The following is a 19,675-nucleotide window of genomic DNA, read 5'->3' as shown; positions in this document are numbered from 1 at the left end:
CTCCTGCTCCCTTTGTGCTTTTTCTTACTTATATCACTCCTAGTGTGATGTTGGTTGATATATTGGTGATGATGGTAGAAGATGGGGTATAATTTGTGGGGGAAAAGGCAAAGTACTAGTTTAGTAAACTTTTCCCTATGAACATTTTTCAGTGTTCAATGATTTTTCTGCCTTTTCTGACTACTGCGCTTGTGCAGATCTACACACCTTCCCTACTAGCAAGCTGACCCTTTGCTGATCTCAGTACAACAAGCAAACTGATTGTTTGGTAATGATCATGACAGACAGCACTTCTAGAATTGTCTATATGAAGAGAGAAGCAACTCAAATCACCTCCACATTCAATGCAGTAGGATCAAGAAACATACCTCACTGCCTGTGCAGCACCATAGGCACCATTAGCATCCAGACAGAGCAAAAATCATTGGACACAGTGTAATATTTACTGAATGTCATTCACAGAAATTAAAAAGTCAAAGAAAGCAACCACAGCAGTTGTATTAAAATAAGTTTTCTTAGTTTTTATTTCTCTTTTGGCTACATTCCCTACAATTGCAGCAGCATTTTAGAGACAGATCACAGGTGTCGAGCTGACGACGGGGGTTCAGAGAGAGAGAGATATAGAGAAAAACAAGCGAAGAAGTTTGACCCAGGACTGCTGAACACAACCTGACTAATGAGACTGTGAGCCAGTCAGAGTGGCTGTCCTGGAGTCTGGGGTCACAAGTTGCCTAGCATCAGGAGAGCAGTGGCTCAGGACACATGGGCTATAATCAGCATTATCTTAGTCAACATCATCGCCATGGGCGGGGTCCGGCCCACCTTCCATCTCTCTTCAGTTAAATTTATTACTCTCTCACGCGCGCACACACACACACACACTCCTGCTCAAGCGCACACACAAACAAAACACTACAGTCAGGTTCATAAGTATATGGACAGTGTTAATTGTAATTTGAACTCATTTTATATTTTTATAGTGTACCTCAGTGGATTTGAAATGCTGCAATTAAACTGTAATGAGAATAAATCAGATATTAGGTCTGCAGTCCCAAAACATTCACGGATCCTTTAAAAAAAAAAGCTATGTCCTAGAGGGACATTGCACGCTGAGGGACTCTTTATATACAGCTGAGGAATATAGCAAACATTCAGATCACTTTAGAGGATGTGCATCCATGCCAGGCCTCCATTTCCCACAATTCACTGTGCATACAAAACAATGGGAGAAAACTACACCACAGAGAAAGGGAAAATGAAAGAAAACTGGAAAAAAAAAAAAAATCAAACTAATGCAAATGAACAAACTATATCTACCGGTATATAAAATTAGGAGTCACATACTAATAAGCAAGCATCATTACCACAGGGGAAAATAGCTAAACAATCAGCAGGAAATAATGCAACATTCTAATTATTGTGATACTTAAATAGTGGAGTCTAAAGATGGTCAGTTATCTTATTATGTGTAGTTGTGATATATATAGGGGTTTATAGAGGCTATAAACTTTTTACTATGCTGTCTGTAGCAAAGCAAAAAAAAAAAAAACTTTTAATAATTAAAAATATTACTTTCTTTTTATTAAAAGTAAACAGCCAGCTGGCCAAAATGTCTTCATTGTGTGTGGGACTGGGACAAATGCTGACGGAATCTGTCAAGTCATCTACATTAATGCAGTATTCTTTATATACTCCTTAAATTAAAGCTGAAAGTCCACACCTAACCCACATGTTTACTGCATCATTTTAAATCCACTGAGGTAATGTTCACAAGTTACACACTTAAGAACCTGACTGCAGATTATTTAATGATCAACATGCTGTGATTTCTACATTAAAATCATACAACTAAAAAAAAAAAAAAGCTAAATAAAAAGCAACACTGTATAGCAGCAATGTAAAACTTGCCTTAGGAAAGAAAAATGCAACAGAACAGAAGGAGAAATCAGAGGAAGGATCAGAACCTGCAGAAAAAAATTGTATATCTGCTAACAGACACACAGACAGAATGTATACGTCACAGCTGGAGGAGATAAAGAAGTTTGTATCTTCATCTCTGAAGAAGAAAAAAAAAAAAGTCCTCGCTTTGTCACTGAAAAAAAAAAACTCCCATCTCTAAAAGGGGTCATTTCATGGGAGAAGGAACAAAAGTTAACATTTCATAGAAGAAATGTTAGAAAAACCTGTCGTCACAAGATTTTTATGACAGTGAAGATATACTAACACTGTAACTATGAGACACAAACACACACACACACACTCACTTTCCTCAACAGCATCTTTGATAGATGGACACACACTCCAGAACACAGGCAACAAACAGACACACAACACCAGCTTCAAAATGCACATATACACCCACTCACCTCTCACGCAAACACACACACACATACACACAACCCTTACAGGGTAGTCTAACACATGGTAAATGACAGCGAGAAGTTTAAACATGTAAAGTCTCCCTCAGCAGTGCCTGTACGTTTCTGTGCTAACAGACAGTTCCTCCCTTTGTACTTAGAACTGCTTCAATAAATCACCTCTATCTAAAATCATAAAACTGAAGCTGTACATTTTCAAGTTTTTCCATCTGTGCTCGACACAGCTGCATCCAGGAGGAGGCGGGGACTTCGGCCATTCTTGCTTATGACCACGGCAACCGCTGCCGGACCGGGGGCGTGTCTTTAGGCTCACGGGTCTCTCCCCCTTTTCGTTCGTTAGGGGGTGAGCAGGTGAGGGAAAGCGCTGCTGAAAACCATCAATCAATCAATCTTCTGATTGGAAAGATCAGTAGGAGATGATGCCGGAAGAGGCGGGACTAGAGGGTGTGGCCTGCAGATTTCCTGACGAATTGGATCGCCTGATGTGTGGAAGCAGGTAGGAGTCGCTGCACAGCTGGTGGACATCGTAGCGATCCTCCTTTCTATAGGCCAAACAGCGCCGAATAAACGCCTGAGAGAAACAAAAAGAGAGAGAGAGAGAGAGATGTACAGACTTGTAATACATAGAACATGGATTAAATGAGTTGTTTGGTCTTCACTGAAAGACACTGCTATATATTTACTACACATACCTTGGCTTCATTGCTGACCACAGGTTTAGGAGGGAACTGGACTTCAGTAGCTTTGAGAATGGTGTTTTCCTGGAGGATGTCCTGCTGGGACTGGTTATGGCCAAAAGGCTGCAAAAATATAAAAAATATATATTACAAGGGTCAATAATTATTTTTACCAATTAAAAATTCCATTAAAAATCTCTCCCAAATGCAAAATTTAAACATCTTAGGTTTTCATTCTTACAGGGTACGAAAGCAAGCATTAAAGAAAGACAGGGTACCTATATAGGGTAGTATGAGGCAGTATAAAGTAGTGTAGGTTTGTATAGGGCAGTGTAGTATAGGGTAAGACAGTATAAGTTCCTATAGCACACTATATGGCAGTATAGGGAAGTGTATGTTAGTGTATGTTAGTATAAAAGTACTATAGGGTAGAGTAAGTTTGTTTATGGTAGTATAGGGTAATGTTAGATAGTATAAGTTCCTATGGCACAGTACAACGCAGTGTATGTTAGTGTAAGGTACTATAGGGTAGTATAAGAAGTATAAAGAAGTTTAGGGTTGTACATGCTAGTTAGTATATGGAGTATAGAGTAGTATATGTTAGTACAGTCTAGTTTGTATAGGGGGGTAAAGGTTAGTAAAGGCTTAAGACGTGACAACATTGTTTATTTGGAAAAAAATCACAAAAATATTTTAAATAGAAAACCTGAGTGTCTGTGTGCATGTGTGTGTTCTGAATTTACCTTGCGTCCATACAGACACTGGAAGAAAATGACACCCACAGACCAAACATCCACTTTGTTGGAGATCTTTGGAGGCTCTTTACCAACTACAAAACACTCTGGTGGTAAATACCTGAAACAATTAAAAACAGCAAAACATTAAAGAATTATTTAGCATAACATAATATAATTAATATAATAATATCCTGTAGACTTTTACATAAAAATTCACAGACTACAATATTAGATACTAAACTAGAATAAATCCCCTCTGTAAATGCTACAGGACACAGATAATGATCCAGGCTCACCAGTAAGTTCCGGCCCCCTGTGAGGTCAGGTCCATGCCATCCACCCCGTAGTTATCATCATCCATGATCTTTGAAAGACCAAAATCTGTGATTTTTATCTCTCCGCACGCCGTGCCATCCACCAGCAGAATGTTTCCTGAGGTATAGAAAGCACATTTTGTGTGAAAGCACACTCTGCAGCAAAGTCAGTTCTTTTTAAAGTGAACTGAAACAACCCCAATGCATTCTGTGTGTGTACTGTATACTTAGAAATTGTTATCAATCTGAGGGAATTATTGCTGGTTAAGGCAAGCACCAAGCTCTTCTGCATGAAACAGATCATTTGGGGAGATCCCAGGCATCCTCACCTGGTTTGAGGTCGTAGTGAATGATTGGCGGTTTGATCTCGTTGAGGTATCGGAGAGCATTAGCAATCTGCATGACGATGGACCGAGCTTCCTTCTCTGACATCAGCTTATGCTGCTTCAGATAAAAGTCCAGATCATTTCCCTCGCAGAACTCTAACACTGTACAGAATCTGAAAACATCAAAAACCAAACCAAAAAAAAAAAAACAACACAAAAAGATGAAACCAAGTACATCCTGTACATAACATTACAGCATCCTGTACCTAACAGAAAATCACCACAGTAGTTTCAATTTAATATTCATTACAAAAAAGCCAGAGCCTCAATTACAGAGAAACAGCAAGTAAATTAAATTAGTGCTGCAGTGGTTAATCTATATAATTGACAATGTAAATGATACAAACATATGGAAACTCAGAATTTCATCAAAATAACCTGCAAAACTGAAATAGAGCACTAAGAGTAAAGCTGTCACAGTGCGGTAAAACATGCATTGAAACAGAAGCCTCGCAGACAGGAAGCAAAGATGGAGGGCATGACAAAAATAATTGTTTACTATCTAATTAATTGAAAAAGAAAAAAAAACTGATCAGTCAGTTACTTAAATCATTAGTTGTTGTTCTAATCATTAGTTGTTGCTCTAATATTATAACATTAAGTACATTTCCACCCACTTGTCCATCACCCCTCTAGTGAATTTATTTATTTTAATAATGTTATTCATATAAAATCCAAACATCACTAGATGTGATGGAATTTATCCAATCTAGAGAATCCGAAGTAAAGTCACGTATGCTGGAAGAAGTCACTCACGTGTCTGTGTCCAGGGAAAAGTAGTCGTACAGCTTGACTATTCTGGGATGGTCCAGTTGCTTGTGGATTCGGTATTCTCTACAGGCATGCCTATAGTGAGAGAGAAAAGGAACAATTAACAATCAAAGATGAATAAAAGACAAGAAAATAGAAGATTGAAGGGAACTGTTTCATGTGTACAGAGAACAGAGGACAGCATGCTTTACGTACTTGTGGTAGTTTTCCTTTTTCTCTTCTCTCCAGTTTTTGTTGAGTTGGTGGATTTTAACCGCAGCGTAGCGCTGTTCAAACAGGTCAAAAGCCTACACAGCCACAAACAGGTCAGAGGTCAGTGTGTGCTTCAGTGAATTACAAAAGAGAAAGTAAAAACTCTATTGTTGTACACTATAGAGTGACCGAATAGTTTTACCTTGTAAACCTCACTGAATCCTCCTCTTCCAAGTAAGTGCAACAGTAGATACCGATCATTGAGAGTGGGATGATCTTTAAACCTGATTTAAACACATCAATATCAAGTAATTAGAGCAGGAAATGGTGTTAATGATAAAACTTAACTTTAACCTAAAATTTCGAACTTCAGCATGAATAGCCTTTCTTCTCTATGAAGAACCCACCATATATTATTATTTTTTTTTACATGTCTGAGATGGCTGGCTAAGGCAGATTAAAATAAGCTACCTCAACTACTGACTAATAATAATAATAATAAAAAAAAAATATATATATATATATATATATATATATATAATATATATAATAATGTCATAAAAAATAATGTCATGTTATATAGTTCTATAGCGCCTTCACAAACCCAACAACGCTTTACATCATTAATTGAAGTACTGAAATACAGAGCGAGTCAAGTCGCAGGACACTCTTTGAAGCTATTCAAGATGGCGGCCATCTTTCAGACAAAGCCTCACCTGTTACTTGCTGCAGTATTCAGATATTCTATTTTTTCTTTTGTTTTGTGATATATAAAATGGTGTTTTGCGACTTTTGACTCATCCTTTACTTACAATTAATGTTCTTTAACTGAACTAAAAAGACTTTACATTACAAAATGAAAGCAAGGCCATGATAGATATAGGCAGATGAAGATCACTCAGACTAAGGTATATGCTGATGTGCCAAAAGTAATGGGACATGAAATAATATGATGTCCAACGGAAACTTTCTTTTGATCACAGTTGTTGTGAATGTGATCGTGTCACAACTTAAATCAAACACTATTTTTTAGAATCAAACCCTGATTATTTTATTTATCAAAATGTGAGTTTTTACATCGCCCCTGTGAGAAACTACTCCAATACGAGAAGGGATGAAAAGTGAGAGACAGCATCGCAAAGAGAGGAGCACAAAAGAAAGAATAAGACAGGGATGAGAGGAAGAGAGAGAGAGAGCGTAAGAGAGACTTACTGTGAGCTGTCCTCATTACTGATTCTCTTCAGTTCACGAATATGCAAATTTCTCACTCGCTCCAAACGCTCCAGCTCAGCCTGGATCTCGGCCTCCTCCTACACAGACACACGTATACATGTTTAAGGGAGAGCAAATGTCTGCTTAAAAACACAGACATGTAGCTGAATTAGGACGGATTCATATTCCAGCTCAATAAAATGTGTCCCTTTTCTCACTGCTAACATATCACTGCATTTCAGTGCAATCAGACATAAAATGTGTCAGTGTGTGTATTTGCATGTATGTGAGACCTTTTTAAGGTGGCCCAGTCTCAGCTTGAAGATTTCTTCCTGTTCGTGATATTCTGCTACAGTCAATCTGCAAGGCCGAAGAAGATAAACAGCTGTTAGTTTATGAAGAGAGAGAAAGAGAGAGATGTAGGCACACATAAATGTAGGTTAGCTACATTCACATTAGTGTGGATGTGTAAATTAACTACCAAACTAAGAAAAACAGAACCAGTATTTGATAGACATTTTTTTTAGAACTTTTCAACACAGTATTATAATGATTTTCCACTTGATGAAACCTACAGCTAATACTCTAAAGACAAAATATTTAAGGCAGGCAAATAATTACACCTTGAACAAAGAATAGAGGAAAAGCATACATTTGTCTTTTCAAATATGTTGAATTTAGCTTAAAATGACCAGAAACATGACTAACCAGGCAAAGATCAATTCTGATATCTGTTTAATTCTTTGCATTTTTTTTAGGTTAAAATATTGAGGTCATCTCATAATATCCCTAAACATCACAAAAAAAAAAAAATTGACAGTTTGCTCTTTTGCATATGTAAATTACCGACCTGTGTGTGTGTGTGTGTGTGTGTGTTACGTACAGGGTAGGTAGGCTGGGTTTGAGGAAGGGGTCACTGTCGGATCCGTTCACTGCTTTGGTCTTTCTGGGTTTGGATTCTCCGTAAGGGGCGGGGCTCTGCGAGGGGGCCGTACTGGGGGGTTTTCTCTTTGCTAAAAGTTTCCGCTGCCTTTCAATGTCCTCCCTCTGCTGATTCACCCACTCCTGCTGTCTGTTAACAAACACATTAATGCATAGACACATTATTTCTGAATCATCTACAAGCACAAAAGTAATTACCACACTCATTTATTCTCCCTTAACATACAAAAATTAACACATCCCACTAAAACGATGGAACCATCACTGCCCACACAACAGTTACAATACTCTGTGTGTGTGTGTGTGTGTGTGTGTGTGTACCCTTACTTAATCAGGTTCTGGAAGGCGTATCCATCAGTCCACTGCTCTGTAAATGATGCTCCGTGTCGGACTGGGGTGAAGTGGCCAAGCCTCAGGCGGTCCTGCATGCTTTTCTCCCGACATGACTGTTTCTCCTGTGTACTCTAATTTAAAAACACAAAACATTCATGTCACACACACAAAAAATATATACATATATACGCTTATATGTACACATGGCCCACAGGGTGTAAAAAATGTATTTTAAATAAATGTCATTGCATTAGTATTTAATAAATGTGCTAATTACATTTTAATTAACTAAACTAATTAACAAATTAACTATATGAATAAATAGTTGACTTACTGTTATATACTTATAAGTACAAAATATACACAAAAGCTGGGCCTTTATTTTTTGTATGCAGTCATCTAATCATGTGCATTACTTCAAATACAATTATATTAAAATCATATCCTAAGCAATCTGGATTGATATGGAGTCACAGATGTAAACGTTTAAATGAATTGCTGAAAGTATGAGCATTATACCTTTTCAATGAGGAGTTTTTTGCTCATGGTAGTGCATTTGTTCAGCCGCTCTTTATATCTCTCCAGCAGCTTCTGCTGTTCCTCAATCTGTCTCCGGAGGTCACAGTTAGCCTGCAGAAGGAGATGCGCATTATGTCACTTTATCCTAACATGGGTGTGTTCTGCCATTTCACTGCATTTATGCGATCAGACACAGTCAGGAGGAAACGAAAAGAAAAACTGATTTTTTTTTTTCTTCTTCAGAAACGGGACCTGCATTTTAACTTGACGTGTAACAATCTTCAAAAAACATAAATTTAAAAAATGAAATATAAATATGAAATATAAATAATAAATAAATATAAATAAACTAATAAAAAAATATGGTTTAAAAATGCTTTTATTGATATTTTGTTCCAGTTTTCAAAGACATTCGACAAAAACAACCTTTTTTGCTCCCTGAACAATATTAAATTCCTCAATTCTTTCTTACCCTGAGCAGATCATCTATTCTTCCTTCCTTTTTCTCCAGATCAAGATTCTTATTGCTCTCAAGTACAGCAAGCTTCAGCAGCGTAAGGTCAGTCTGACATAAAAAAGAAGAAGATAGAGAAACAGAGACAGAGCAGTAGAGTTAAGGCCAGTGTCTGTATTATACCATCAAAGAAATGTACAGTGTGAACAGGTCATGCAATTCAGCCTGTGTGTTTCTCACCTGCACATTTCTGCTGCTGAGCTGCTTTGGGTGTGTCGTGGGATCAGTGAAACACAGGCTGGTGGGTGAGGAGCTGTTTTGTCGAACCTTACGGGCAAAAGAATGGAAACAATGGGGAAAAAAATGACATCTCTCAGTTTCTTTATCTAGCAGCAGAATGTATACATTCACACACACACACAGACTCACATACACACACAGACTTACAAACACACTTACAATAGATCCTGGTGCAGAGTGTGAGCCGTGTGGGGAGCGGAGGGCAGCCGGAAGACCCCTCACTGGACTGGAGCCATTTCCACCCTGCAGCTAGAGCAACACAATCACTCGTCAGTAACGTCTGATTATCACTGAGAATGTTTCATATAGAGGATTTGTATGAATGATGCTCTGGGTCATACATAGCCTGTACTCTTTATAAAGTATGTTGTTTCCACGTACTAAATTGGCTAAGGAAAAAAGTTATGTATTTATGACACCTTTAATTTAAGTGAAATCAGCTAAGCAGTGTGACAAGTTCTGAGTGGGCAGTTTTTCTGTCATCATTGTTTCTGATACTTGACTGACTGACATTTAAAACCAATGCTGACTAAACGCTAACTCACACACACACACACAGTTTCTCACTTACATCAAAATAATCGCTGATCTTAGCCCCTCGGCCGGAAGACTTTCCTGAAAAACAATAAAAGCAATCATGGAATCTGGGCGTCTGAAAACCAAACAAGAACATCATATTTTATAATATATAAACTACAACAAAATTACCTCTAAATATGATTACACATGATAAAAAAATATATATATATATATATATTTTAGTTTGTTTTCCTTTACTCATTTTGCTCAGCCATAGTTACAACTGTGCTGTTACATATGAAACCGTAATGTTTCAGATGACACACAGACCATCTACCATCTTGGAAATACTATAACAGTTGCTTGCAAGCTTCTAAATTTTGCAATTAATCGTTGTGATTAATAAGTACATGTGATTAAACGTGATTAATTGTAATTATTCGCACTCTCATTATAAGACTTAAACATTTAAAAGTTGATTTTTATAATGCTGTAAATCTATTAAAAAAGTGCTAGATTGGCATAGGTTATATTAGAAAACATCAATTACCTAAAGCATATCTGTATTAAATGAATTGCAACAATATTCTGTTAATTAATCATAATTAAAATCATGATAATGACAGGAAACATTTAAACAAGCAGAGCAGTGGTTCTCTAGATCCACCAATTAGATCCACTGATCTACCAGAACCAAATCACAGCTGATGATACAAAAACAGGTTCTGTTTCATTACTTTGGTTATGAATAATTACATGACCAGAAGTCATACCACACCTTGGTTGCTCTCTGATTGGTTGTCAGCTTTTCTCTTTCTTCTGGATGACTCAGAGTGCTTCTTCTCAGGTGTCTGAAAAAGAGAGAGAAAAAGGTCAATCCTTCCATTCAAACAAGAAATCTGAGAAATAGAGTGAAAGCGCTGAATTTAAGACAAATGGAATAAACCATCTCCTGTTTAATAATTAAAAAAAAGAGTGAAAAGTATATTTTTCCCTAAAGAGAAGCTTTCACAAAAATGTTTATATAATTCAATAAAAAAAATCTTATTATTAAAAATGTTTTTGTCACTTTGCTTGTTTAACGTTGCTTGTTTACAAAAGGCTAATGTAGGTTTATACAACAACAGATAAGTCTAAAACAGCTCTGTATTTAGTTGCTTATCAGCAAAAATGATTATAAAGTATTTTATAATAATTTGAAGTAATAGACGTCTTAAAGCCAACTTATGCTTAGCATTAAACGCAATTAATGTTACTGACAGAGCCATTTACTACTATTTGCTACACATACGCACCGAATAAGCTGGAGAACCTCCTCTTTTCATATCAGAGTTCTACATAAGAGGAAAAGACGAGAAAGGTGTTGGTATCACAAACAGAGTTCAGTTATCACTAAATTCTCTTTATACTTTTCTCTCACTTTTCACGCCTTGAGATTTGAAAAGTCAAAAGTGAAAAAACAAATATCTTAATCAATGTTCTGCCATAAATATCTTGTATAAAATTATGAAGTTGTGGAATGGATAAGGATGACGTGCCCGTGTCACTGTACTGTATTAACTGTACTACCTCTATACAAACTGTATAGCCCTAGATGAAACTGTAACCTATACACTGTTAAAATTAAATGACAGTACATGACATTGTTTCATTTTCCAATCATTGTACTGTGCTCATATTAAACAGTATGAAAGTCCAAACTGAAGTGCAAACCAAACTGTGAATTTATCTATCATTAAACCGGTTCAGAGTGTTACATTTGGTCAACACGTGTCTGTGTAAGCATGAACGAGACAGTGAAACACTCACTCACCTCCGACTCTTTATCACTTAATGAACCCAGGCTGCCAAAGCTGTGATTAGAGCACTCATTATTGTTCAACCCCTAAAAAAACAAAGGGAGCAAACAAACAAGACATTTGAGTAAAATTAACATTGATGCTTTATTCTATAAACTACGGACAACATTTCTCCCAAATTCCAAATAAAAATATTGTCATTTAGAGCATTTATTTGCAGAAAAACAAGAAATGGCTGATAAAACAAAAAACATGCAGAGCTTAAAGACCTCAAATAATGCACAGAAAACATGTTCATATTCATAAAGTTTTAAGAGTTCAAAAATCAATATTTGGTGGAATAACCCTGGTTTTTATCACAGTTTTCAAGCATCTCGGCATGTTCTCCTCCACCAGTCTTACACACTGCTTTTGGATAACTTTATGCCACTCCTGGTGCAAAAACTGAACAAGCAGTTCAGCTTGGTTTAATGGCTTGTGATCATTCATCTTCCTCTTGATTATATTCCAGATATTTTCAATTAAAATCAAAGAAACGTATAATTTTTAAGTGTTCTCTTATTTTTTTCCCCAGAGCTGTATAGTGCGATATTATAATGCAGGCATTTTCACCAAATTTCTTCAAAAGTCAAAAGTCTGACATGTCATGATATTAATGAAAAATAAAATGGATTTTGGGCAGATATAATCCGCTTCTGGTAAAATAATTTGTACAAACGTTCCTTTAGCATCAAGCAAGTTGTAGCATGATGTAAATGGTTTATTTTGCCTCAAGTGGCACTGCACATCCTGCAATGTGACTACTGCTTTTGCACACATTGCAATGGCAATTCAAAAATGATATATTGTGCATGTGATTTACACACACCTTGGCTCCTCCGCTGGTACTCCCCGTGCTGCCGCCGGTGTTGCCGCTGACGGCCCCCATGAAGCGAGCCTCCAGGAGCTCTTGGCGGCGCGGGTCCAAAGACTGCAACTCCTCCATCTCTGCAACACACAGATTTAATACAGAATTAACTTCAATATGCATCTTTAACACAGCCAGTAATTTAGATTTAGAATTAACACTGTGTGACACTTTAACTAGCCATTTCATTAAAACCACTGCCACTACACTTTCATTCTGTTTCACTGGGATGACTTGATGTTAATATATCAAAGCATGTTCCCAAAGACCACATGACAACAAATGATGGTTTCCAGTGCTTATATTTGTGCATTCAGCAAAACCTAACAATGTATGTTTTAGATGGCCGACTTGTTTAAATTAAGTATATATCTTGTTTGGAGTTAAATTGTCTTACCATTAAAGCTAAACTTCATTTTTTGTATAAACTGATGGGTCTTTTTTGCCTCTTGTTTTTTTAACTGCAGGCCTAGTCTTAACCTCACCCTAAACCTAACCCTAACACAGCTAATAACCAACTATGATCAGTGTTGGGCACGTTACTATGAAAAAGTAATTAGTTATAGTTACTCGTTACTTCTCCAAAAAAGTAACTCAGTTACTAACGGAGTTACTCCACTATAAAAGTAACTAGTTACCAGTAAAAGTAACTATCGCGTTACTTTTATTATTCGCCCGTCAAAAAAAAAAGGAAATGAAGTATGTATTTACTATTATTAGAAAAATACCAAACGATAATAAACCCAAAATGTTGACAAAAATATAATCTAACGAATTACAAAAAATAAAAATGAACCAAAGAAAATTACTAAAACATATAATACTGAAAAAAACGGAAAAAACGGAAAAACGCGTCTGGGGATGGAGTTAAACAAACCAAGCCACACTCAAAGGAAATATGTATATATAAACAAAACAAAATAATGGACAAAAACAACAATCTAATGACCGTTAAAATGGTATTAATATAACAGTTTCACTAAAAGAGAATTGAGCTTAGATCGGCCCAAAAAATCCGACCCGACCCAGCCGGAGCCCGTGCACGTTCTGCCCAAGCCCGAACCATGAACTGTCATTATCAGCCCGAGTCAACCCAAACCATAAACTGTCTGTTTTCGGGCTGATTGAATGAGTGAAATATAATCAGAATTATGTTAATTAACACTGAAACATAGCATAAAACTATTATTTAATTAAAATGATTTTTAAGAACAGCTACACACAGTGCTGCAAGTCAAACGCGGAGGCGTTCACGTGCCCCCAGAGCTACGTGATTACATTTTTCATTTTATTATAGTCTGATTCAGTAAGTTTTAATTTGTTTTTAGGGTGGGCTTGCTAGTTTTTATTAGTTTTCACACATCTCATCAGAGAGATCAATCTAATAAACGTGAGAGAGAAAGAGAGAGAGAGAAAGAGAGAGAGAGAAAGAGAGAGAGAGAGAGAGATATTTGCTTGTTCTGGAATGAGCTACTCACAGGTAAATGTTCTCACATACTGAATCTCCTGTTTCTCTTTCATCTGCCTTGCGCTCATATTGTAATCCCATACATAGTTCTGCAGTTTTTCAGTGTTTTCTGTCGTATTTTGCGGCTACACTGCCCGCTGTACAACTCCGCTGTACAACAGCTCTTATAAATAAATTAAACACGAAAATTCAGTAATTTTAGTTCGTTTTAGTTAGTTTTATAAACACAGTTCGAGATAGTTATGTTTTTTCCTTTTAATTACCGTTTTTATTAGTTTCAGTTAACACAAATGTTTTTTCACTTTCAGTTTTTCGCTATTTCGTTCGCTTTAGTGAACAATAATAATTGGTTATTTAGCAACATTGTGATTATCACACCAGAGCTTTATATAAAATAAAAATAGGAGCCCGATTATGGGACGGTCTTTGGGTCAGGTCGGATTCGGGCAGAGAATCTAAGCTCTAAAAGAGAAAGCAGCAGCACCACAAAAACCGGAGCAGCTAAAAAGAGCTTAACTTCCTTAAATCGGAACTTGGCCTGTCCAGGGCAATCACTGAATTGATTAGAGCAGCAAATCGTCACAATTGTGCCTCACTTCACCACGCCAACACACAGGCACAGCGGCCAGAAGCTCAAGTTCACCAGAAAGAAGAGGGGTTAACCAGGGCAAACCAAAGTCACAACAAAAAAAAGTTCATAGAGGCTAAAGTAACGTGCAGTAACGGGGTGTCGGAAAAGGTAACGGCGTTATAGTTACAGTCAGAGTAATTAGTTAGATTACTCGTTACTGAAAAAAGTAACGGCGTTAGTAACGCCGTTAGTTTTAACGCCGTTACTCCCAACACTGACTATGATACAGAGACAACAGACAAATTCTGAACAATAGTTTCTGGCTTCATCAAGAATTCTGTGAAGTGTTCTTTCACAAAGGCTTATCCTACAGGGACAAAATGGCCACTGAACACAAACAAACAGCCCCAACACAACCATAATGGTTTAGACCAGACATATAAAAAGCTCCTCTTTCAGCAGAGCCTCATCTCTGGCTGCAGCCTCTGCAAACCTCAGCCCGTGCGACACACCCGCTATGGCAAGAGTCGTGCCAAAAAGTGCCCACAGCCAAAAGATCCCAAGATGGAGGATGGGTGGTGGCGTGGCGCATATGAAGGTCAACAGGGCAGGAAGAACACCACTGGCAGAGGCAGCACACACACACATCTAAACACACACAAAATTTCTCTGCGGAAGGATGAGCAACAAGCAATGGAATAATCCCATCCTGCCCATAACAGCCCATACTGTGTCACCCACCACCCACCATACTGTGTATAGACCTAAATGCTAATTTACTGCAGGATGCTATACATAAGAGTAAGTTTGTGGTGATGCATCTTCGTTGTCTGGCTCTGGATGCCCAGACTAAATTACAAGTACATAAGAACCATCTCCATCCATCATGCTAACATGGATAACAATAAAAGGAAAAGTTTGTAGTGACCAATTAGCCTTGTTTCAGTTCTATAAAGCCAACTGGTGACTAATCTCTACCAGCAGCTGTTTTCTCCACATCAGCACTTTTTACTGAACTATTCCTTAAAGATTACTTCCCATTTACTCAAACAAGGTCATCTGCTATCTGTGTATATGATATGTCATGGATATTAGTGTTCCTCAATATGGACAAAAGTGTTGTGAAACGTACTCATTTATTGTTTCGTCTGAAATTAAGGGTATTAAAAAAAAGTTTATAATTTTTTTGTTGGCGTAACTGTCTCTACTGTGCAGGAAATGCTTTCTACTAGATTCCAAGCACTGCTGTGAGAATATGATTGAGGTCAGAATGTTGGACGATCACGATCACTGGCATTAGGCATGGTGTCAATGGTTTTTTTTTTTTTATATGTTCCAGAGTGTTATTGCCTATTCTTTTGGCAACACATCTCTACAAGCTTTGTGTGTGTATTTGCGTTGCATCCGTGTTGGTAATGCATGCAACTTTGCTTTTTAGTTTTTGACTGAAGCTACAAAGCTAATATAGTAAAGTAAAGAAAAGCTTACAAAGAAAGCTTACAATCACAGACTAGAAAGAAAACTAGCCTACAAACTAGAAATAAAACTTCAAATACACTCCTAACTAACAATATATTATCCCAAGTTTGGCCCTATTGGTTTTTGTGTACAGTGGGCTGGTATGTGGTAGAAACCACACAAGTGAATCGAGCAAATGTGGAGTAAAGCAATTTTTTAATTTGGCTTTTTGTTGAGCAATCAGTTTAACCACAAGGTGCTGGCTTGAAGGGATTGTAAGTTAGAACATACATGAAATCAAGCAGCACATCACATCTTAAGGGTACATTAACTGTCTTGATCACACATTGCTTTTCCACCCTAACTCTATTTTGATGTGTACTGCAGCCTTCAATACTTCCTACTACTTAAAAGGAATTGTTTGTCTGTAGTTTCGTCACCAACATGTGGCCTTTCAGTAAGGGCCGTGTTCTGTTGAGTTAGATCAGGTGTTTGATTTGGCCAGCCAAGAATTTTCCACTTCCTAAGCACTGCAAAAACTGCTTGGCTGTCACTGTTTGGTGGTGCATGTTGAGTTCTGCTGTAAAAAAAATTGGTCTAAAATATTTACATAAAAAAAATCAATATATATTTTGTCTGTCTTTACCAACCAAATTTGAATTACTTCATATAAATTTTCAGATACATATGGCTAACCATTTTAGCATGAAGTAGTAATTCAGATTTCCCTGAAAGAAAATCTCATTTTAGGTATCAGTTATGAAATGTTTACTAGTAATAATGCCAGATCTACAGATCTTTCTAGATATAATACCAAGATAACATATCCCTGACTAATCATACAGTGTGTTATCACTGATTTACAAAGAAGTTCATTCAGTCATATCTTTCCTTTTTAACCAGTAAAAACTCCAGTCAAAGATATGTATAATTACTTTTTTACTGGTATGAATTGTAGATTCAGAAATCTACAAAGTAAGTCTGACTAGTAATTTATAATAATTCTCAAACTTTAGAGACTTATAGATTAGGGCTGGGAGGTTGCCGTAATCAAATTAATATGGATTATTCAAATAACTGTGTTAATAAAATTTTCAAGAAGGGATAATCAAGATTGTACATCTTTACATATAGAAGCTGCCAGAGGGAATCTCAGTAGATGGCATTTCCTTCTGTCAGAACTGCTTTATGTGTACTGAAATACAAGTAGATTATATTTGCAATGTGTTTAATATTAAAATTGTAAAAGATTGAAAAGGTCTTCTTACTAGTTGGAAAAAAAACAATGCTGGAATATATGTTAATAATCTAAAACTGCACATATCCAAAATCTGATGGTGTAATCCAACAAGATGCAAAAATGGGAATTTATTTAACGAATCATTTTAATTTGTCCTACAATTCAGAATGTGAGAGGTAGAAATATAACAATAAGATGAAAAATAGGGATTTATTTAAAGAATCATGTTTTTAATCGTTGTAAAATTCAGAATGTGAGGGAGGAAATATAAAAATAAGATGCAAAAATGGGAAATTATGTAAAGAATGTTTTTTTTATTTTGTACTAAAAGAAATATTAATTACAAAATGGGAAACATGATGAGAAAACATTTTGGATTTTGAATAGTTTAGCCTCAAACTGATGAAACGTTACAATTAGCAGTGTAGGTTATGGTTGTTACCTCTTCACACTGACGGGCCATAACTTAACACTTCCACAAGATCTCTGTGTAGTGACATTTACTTGATGATTTTTTTAAGCTCTCAGTTAGGGGGTGTAGAGTGTGTTTAGTCTGGGATTGTGTATGTTTGGGGGTGTTTATGTGCTTATTATCAACACACAGCCCGAAACACGGAGCAACAACAACTCTCCATCAACAAACAGTGAGAGAGGAGAGCACAACTTACCCGGGGAGCAGTCTTCAGCTAGTTAAGTAACCAACTACCACACAGACAGACCGAAACTTCAAACTAATTCAGACCCAATAACTACTCTTATATCCTCTTTAATTATCCTCCAGTCAATAACAAGCTGTTCTACTGTCCTGTTTATTGTAGAACTTGGCAATTTAGCCAATTTTACATCAAACATATTCCCCTAAAATAAGCTAAATGACACGGCTAGGCTAAGCTAGCTAGGTTAGCTAACGCTACCTAAGCTAGTTAGCTAATCGCCTCCAAGTGTCCACCAGCTCTGACATCGCATTTAAAATCTTTCGATCAGCAACAGAAGCAGCTACGCTCACTCTAACAGCTACAAACTTTATAAAATCACCGATTAAACTGAATATGTGTCTCTTAACATGTTTTAAACCAGTATATTTCTGCACAGAAGTCACTGCTGAGTTAGCTAAAGCCACATTCTTCATCACCCAGACAGACACGTCGCTGCTAACGTTAATGCATCTCTACTACCAGCTTTGAGATTTGACCACAGCCAGCCAACGGCCTCCGACTCGGGTATCTGTTATCGTTCAGGGTCAGATTTCAGCCATTTTTCGGCATCATCCAACATAACCGCTGGACATCTCGAATACGGACACTCTGTAGTTTAAGCGTGTGGTGGATTACCTAATCCACGCGTTGCAGGCGGTGAGATATTTAGACGAAAAAACTAGGAGCGCGGGGTCGGAGACCAAAGATGGCGGTGCGTCCAAACTTGAGCGCTGCCACTCCGGACCCTCTGGAGCCGTTTCACGGCGCTTCGCGGCGGGGGAAAGCGGAGCACAAGCCCGCAGCAATCCGACCGACCTCCCGCTCCAACATCATCCACAGTTACGGTCCATCAGCGCCGCACTGAGCACGAGTTTACTCTCTTCTCTTGTTATTACTTAAAAAAAAATCCAAAGTCTCTCCGCTGCTCCTCCGCAGTGCGACTCACAGTGGGATCCGTGTGTGCATGTAACCTTTGCAACTGGCGTCATGCATCTCGGTTCTACACACACACACACACACAGTCACACACTCACACACACACAGTCAAGTTTGTATTCCTATCCTTGTGGGGGACTGCCACTGACTCATGAACTTGACTGGGTCTTTTAAATGGAAGTGTACAATGTTGTCTCCCCAGCCTTTACACATCTTTTTTTCCGATCAGCATTGTATTAACATTTTATAATAAGGAATAAGTTACAAAGCCTGCACAAAATACACAGTAGGAAATATCACAGAGTAAAGAACAGAGAAATAAAATGACAGTAAGTTATAATTGTAACAATTCCAACATGTAAATATAACAATAGTACAATAATTATATTACATCTGGCATTTCAATGGTGAAACAACATTGGATTTGGTGTTGATTTTGAAAAGTGAATCAACGTTGATATGGCAACGTTGTTTCAACATTGTACGTTCAACATTTAATAATTTTAAAATTCCTATGGTTAACAGAGTGTCAATAATAAACCCCACTGTAGTTAATCTGAGTATAAAGAATGTTACTCACCACTACCAAGCTGATTAAACATCTGATCTTAGGAACACAAAACATTCCCTCAGGTATGGTGAAGAATTAAAAAGCAATAACTGCAAATGGAAAAAAAAAAAAAAAAAGATGTCTCCATCCAACCATTTTTTGAAATTGTATGCTGATGAAATGTAAATTGCTAACTCAAAAGGCAGAAGGTTAAGAAAATCATGTTGACTCAATAAAAGTTTTAACATTTTCACAACCATTTAACATAAAATTGTGTTTCAACGTTCAAACAGTAACATACATTACTTCAATCATAT

The 19,675-nt window shown here is 37.1% G+C and overlaps 1 protein-coding gene across 4 annotated transcripts; it reads right to left on the bottom strand.

The window, feature by feature from the left end:
- Positions 1-495: 495 nt before the first annotated feature.
- On the bottom strand, positions 496-18,867 carry tlk1b (tousled-like kinase 1b). 4 transcript variants are annotated; one of them, XM_007244137.4, is made up of 22 exons: positions 18,509-18,867; positions 12,402-12,520; positions 11,548-11,619; positions 11,030-11,068; positions 10,513-10,585; positions 9,787-9,830; positions 9,375-9,464; positions 9,156-9,242; positions 8,934-9,026; positions 8,462-8,572; positions 7,937-8,073; positions 7,551-7,739; positions 6,961-7,027; positions 6,668-6,765; positions 5,658-5,739; positions 5,459-5,550; positions 5,249-5,338; positions 4,436-4,605; positions 4,089-4,224; positions 3,799-3,910; positions 3,071-3,178; positions 496-2,949 (listed from the first exon to the last, which is right to left on the bottom strand). In XM_007244137.4, the coding sequence occupies exons 2-22, from the start codon at positions 12,516-12,518 to the stop codon at positions 2,785-2,787; spliced, it is 2,172 nt and encodes a 723-aa protein (XP_007244199.3). In that variant the 5' UTR covers positions 12,519-12,520; positions 18,509-18,867; the 3' UTR covers positions 496-2,784. The 4 variants fall into 4 exon arrangements, with proteins under 4 accessions (XP_007244199.3, XP_007244200.3, XP_007244201.3 ...); XM_007244138.4 differs by having other exon boundaries at positions 9,375-9,458; XM_007244139.4 differs by lacking the exon at positions 11,030-11,068.
- Between the last annotated feature and the right edge of the window lie 808 nt (positions 18,868-19,675).

This window comes from Astyanax mexicanus, chromosome 5 (genome assembly GCF_023375975.1).
Source record: "Astyanax mexicanus isolate ESR-SI-001 chromosome 5, AstMex3_surface, whole genome shotgun sequence".
Taxonomy (NCBI): domain Eukaryota; kingdom Metazoa; phylum Chordata; class Actinopteri; order Characiformes; family Acestrorhamphidae; genus Astyanax; species Astyanax mexicanus.
This window is presented reverse-complemented; position numbering and strand designations above follow the sequence as displayed.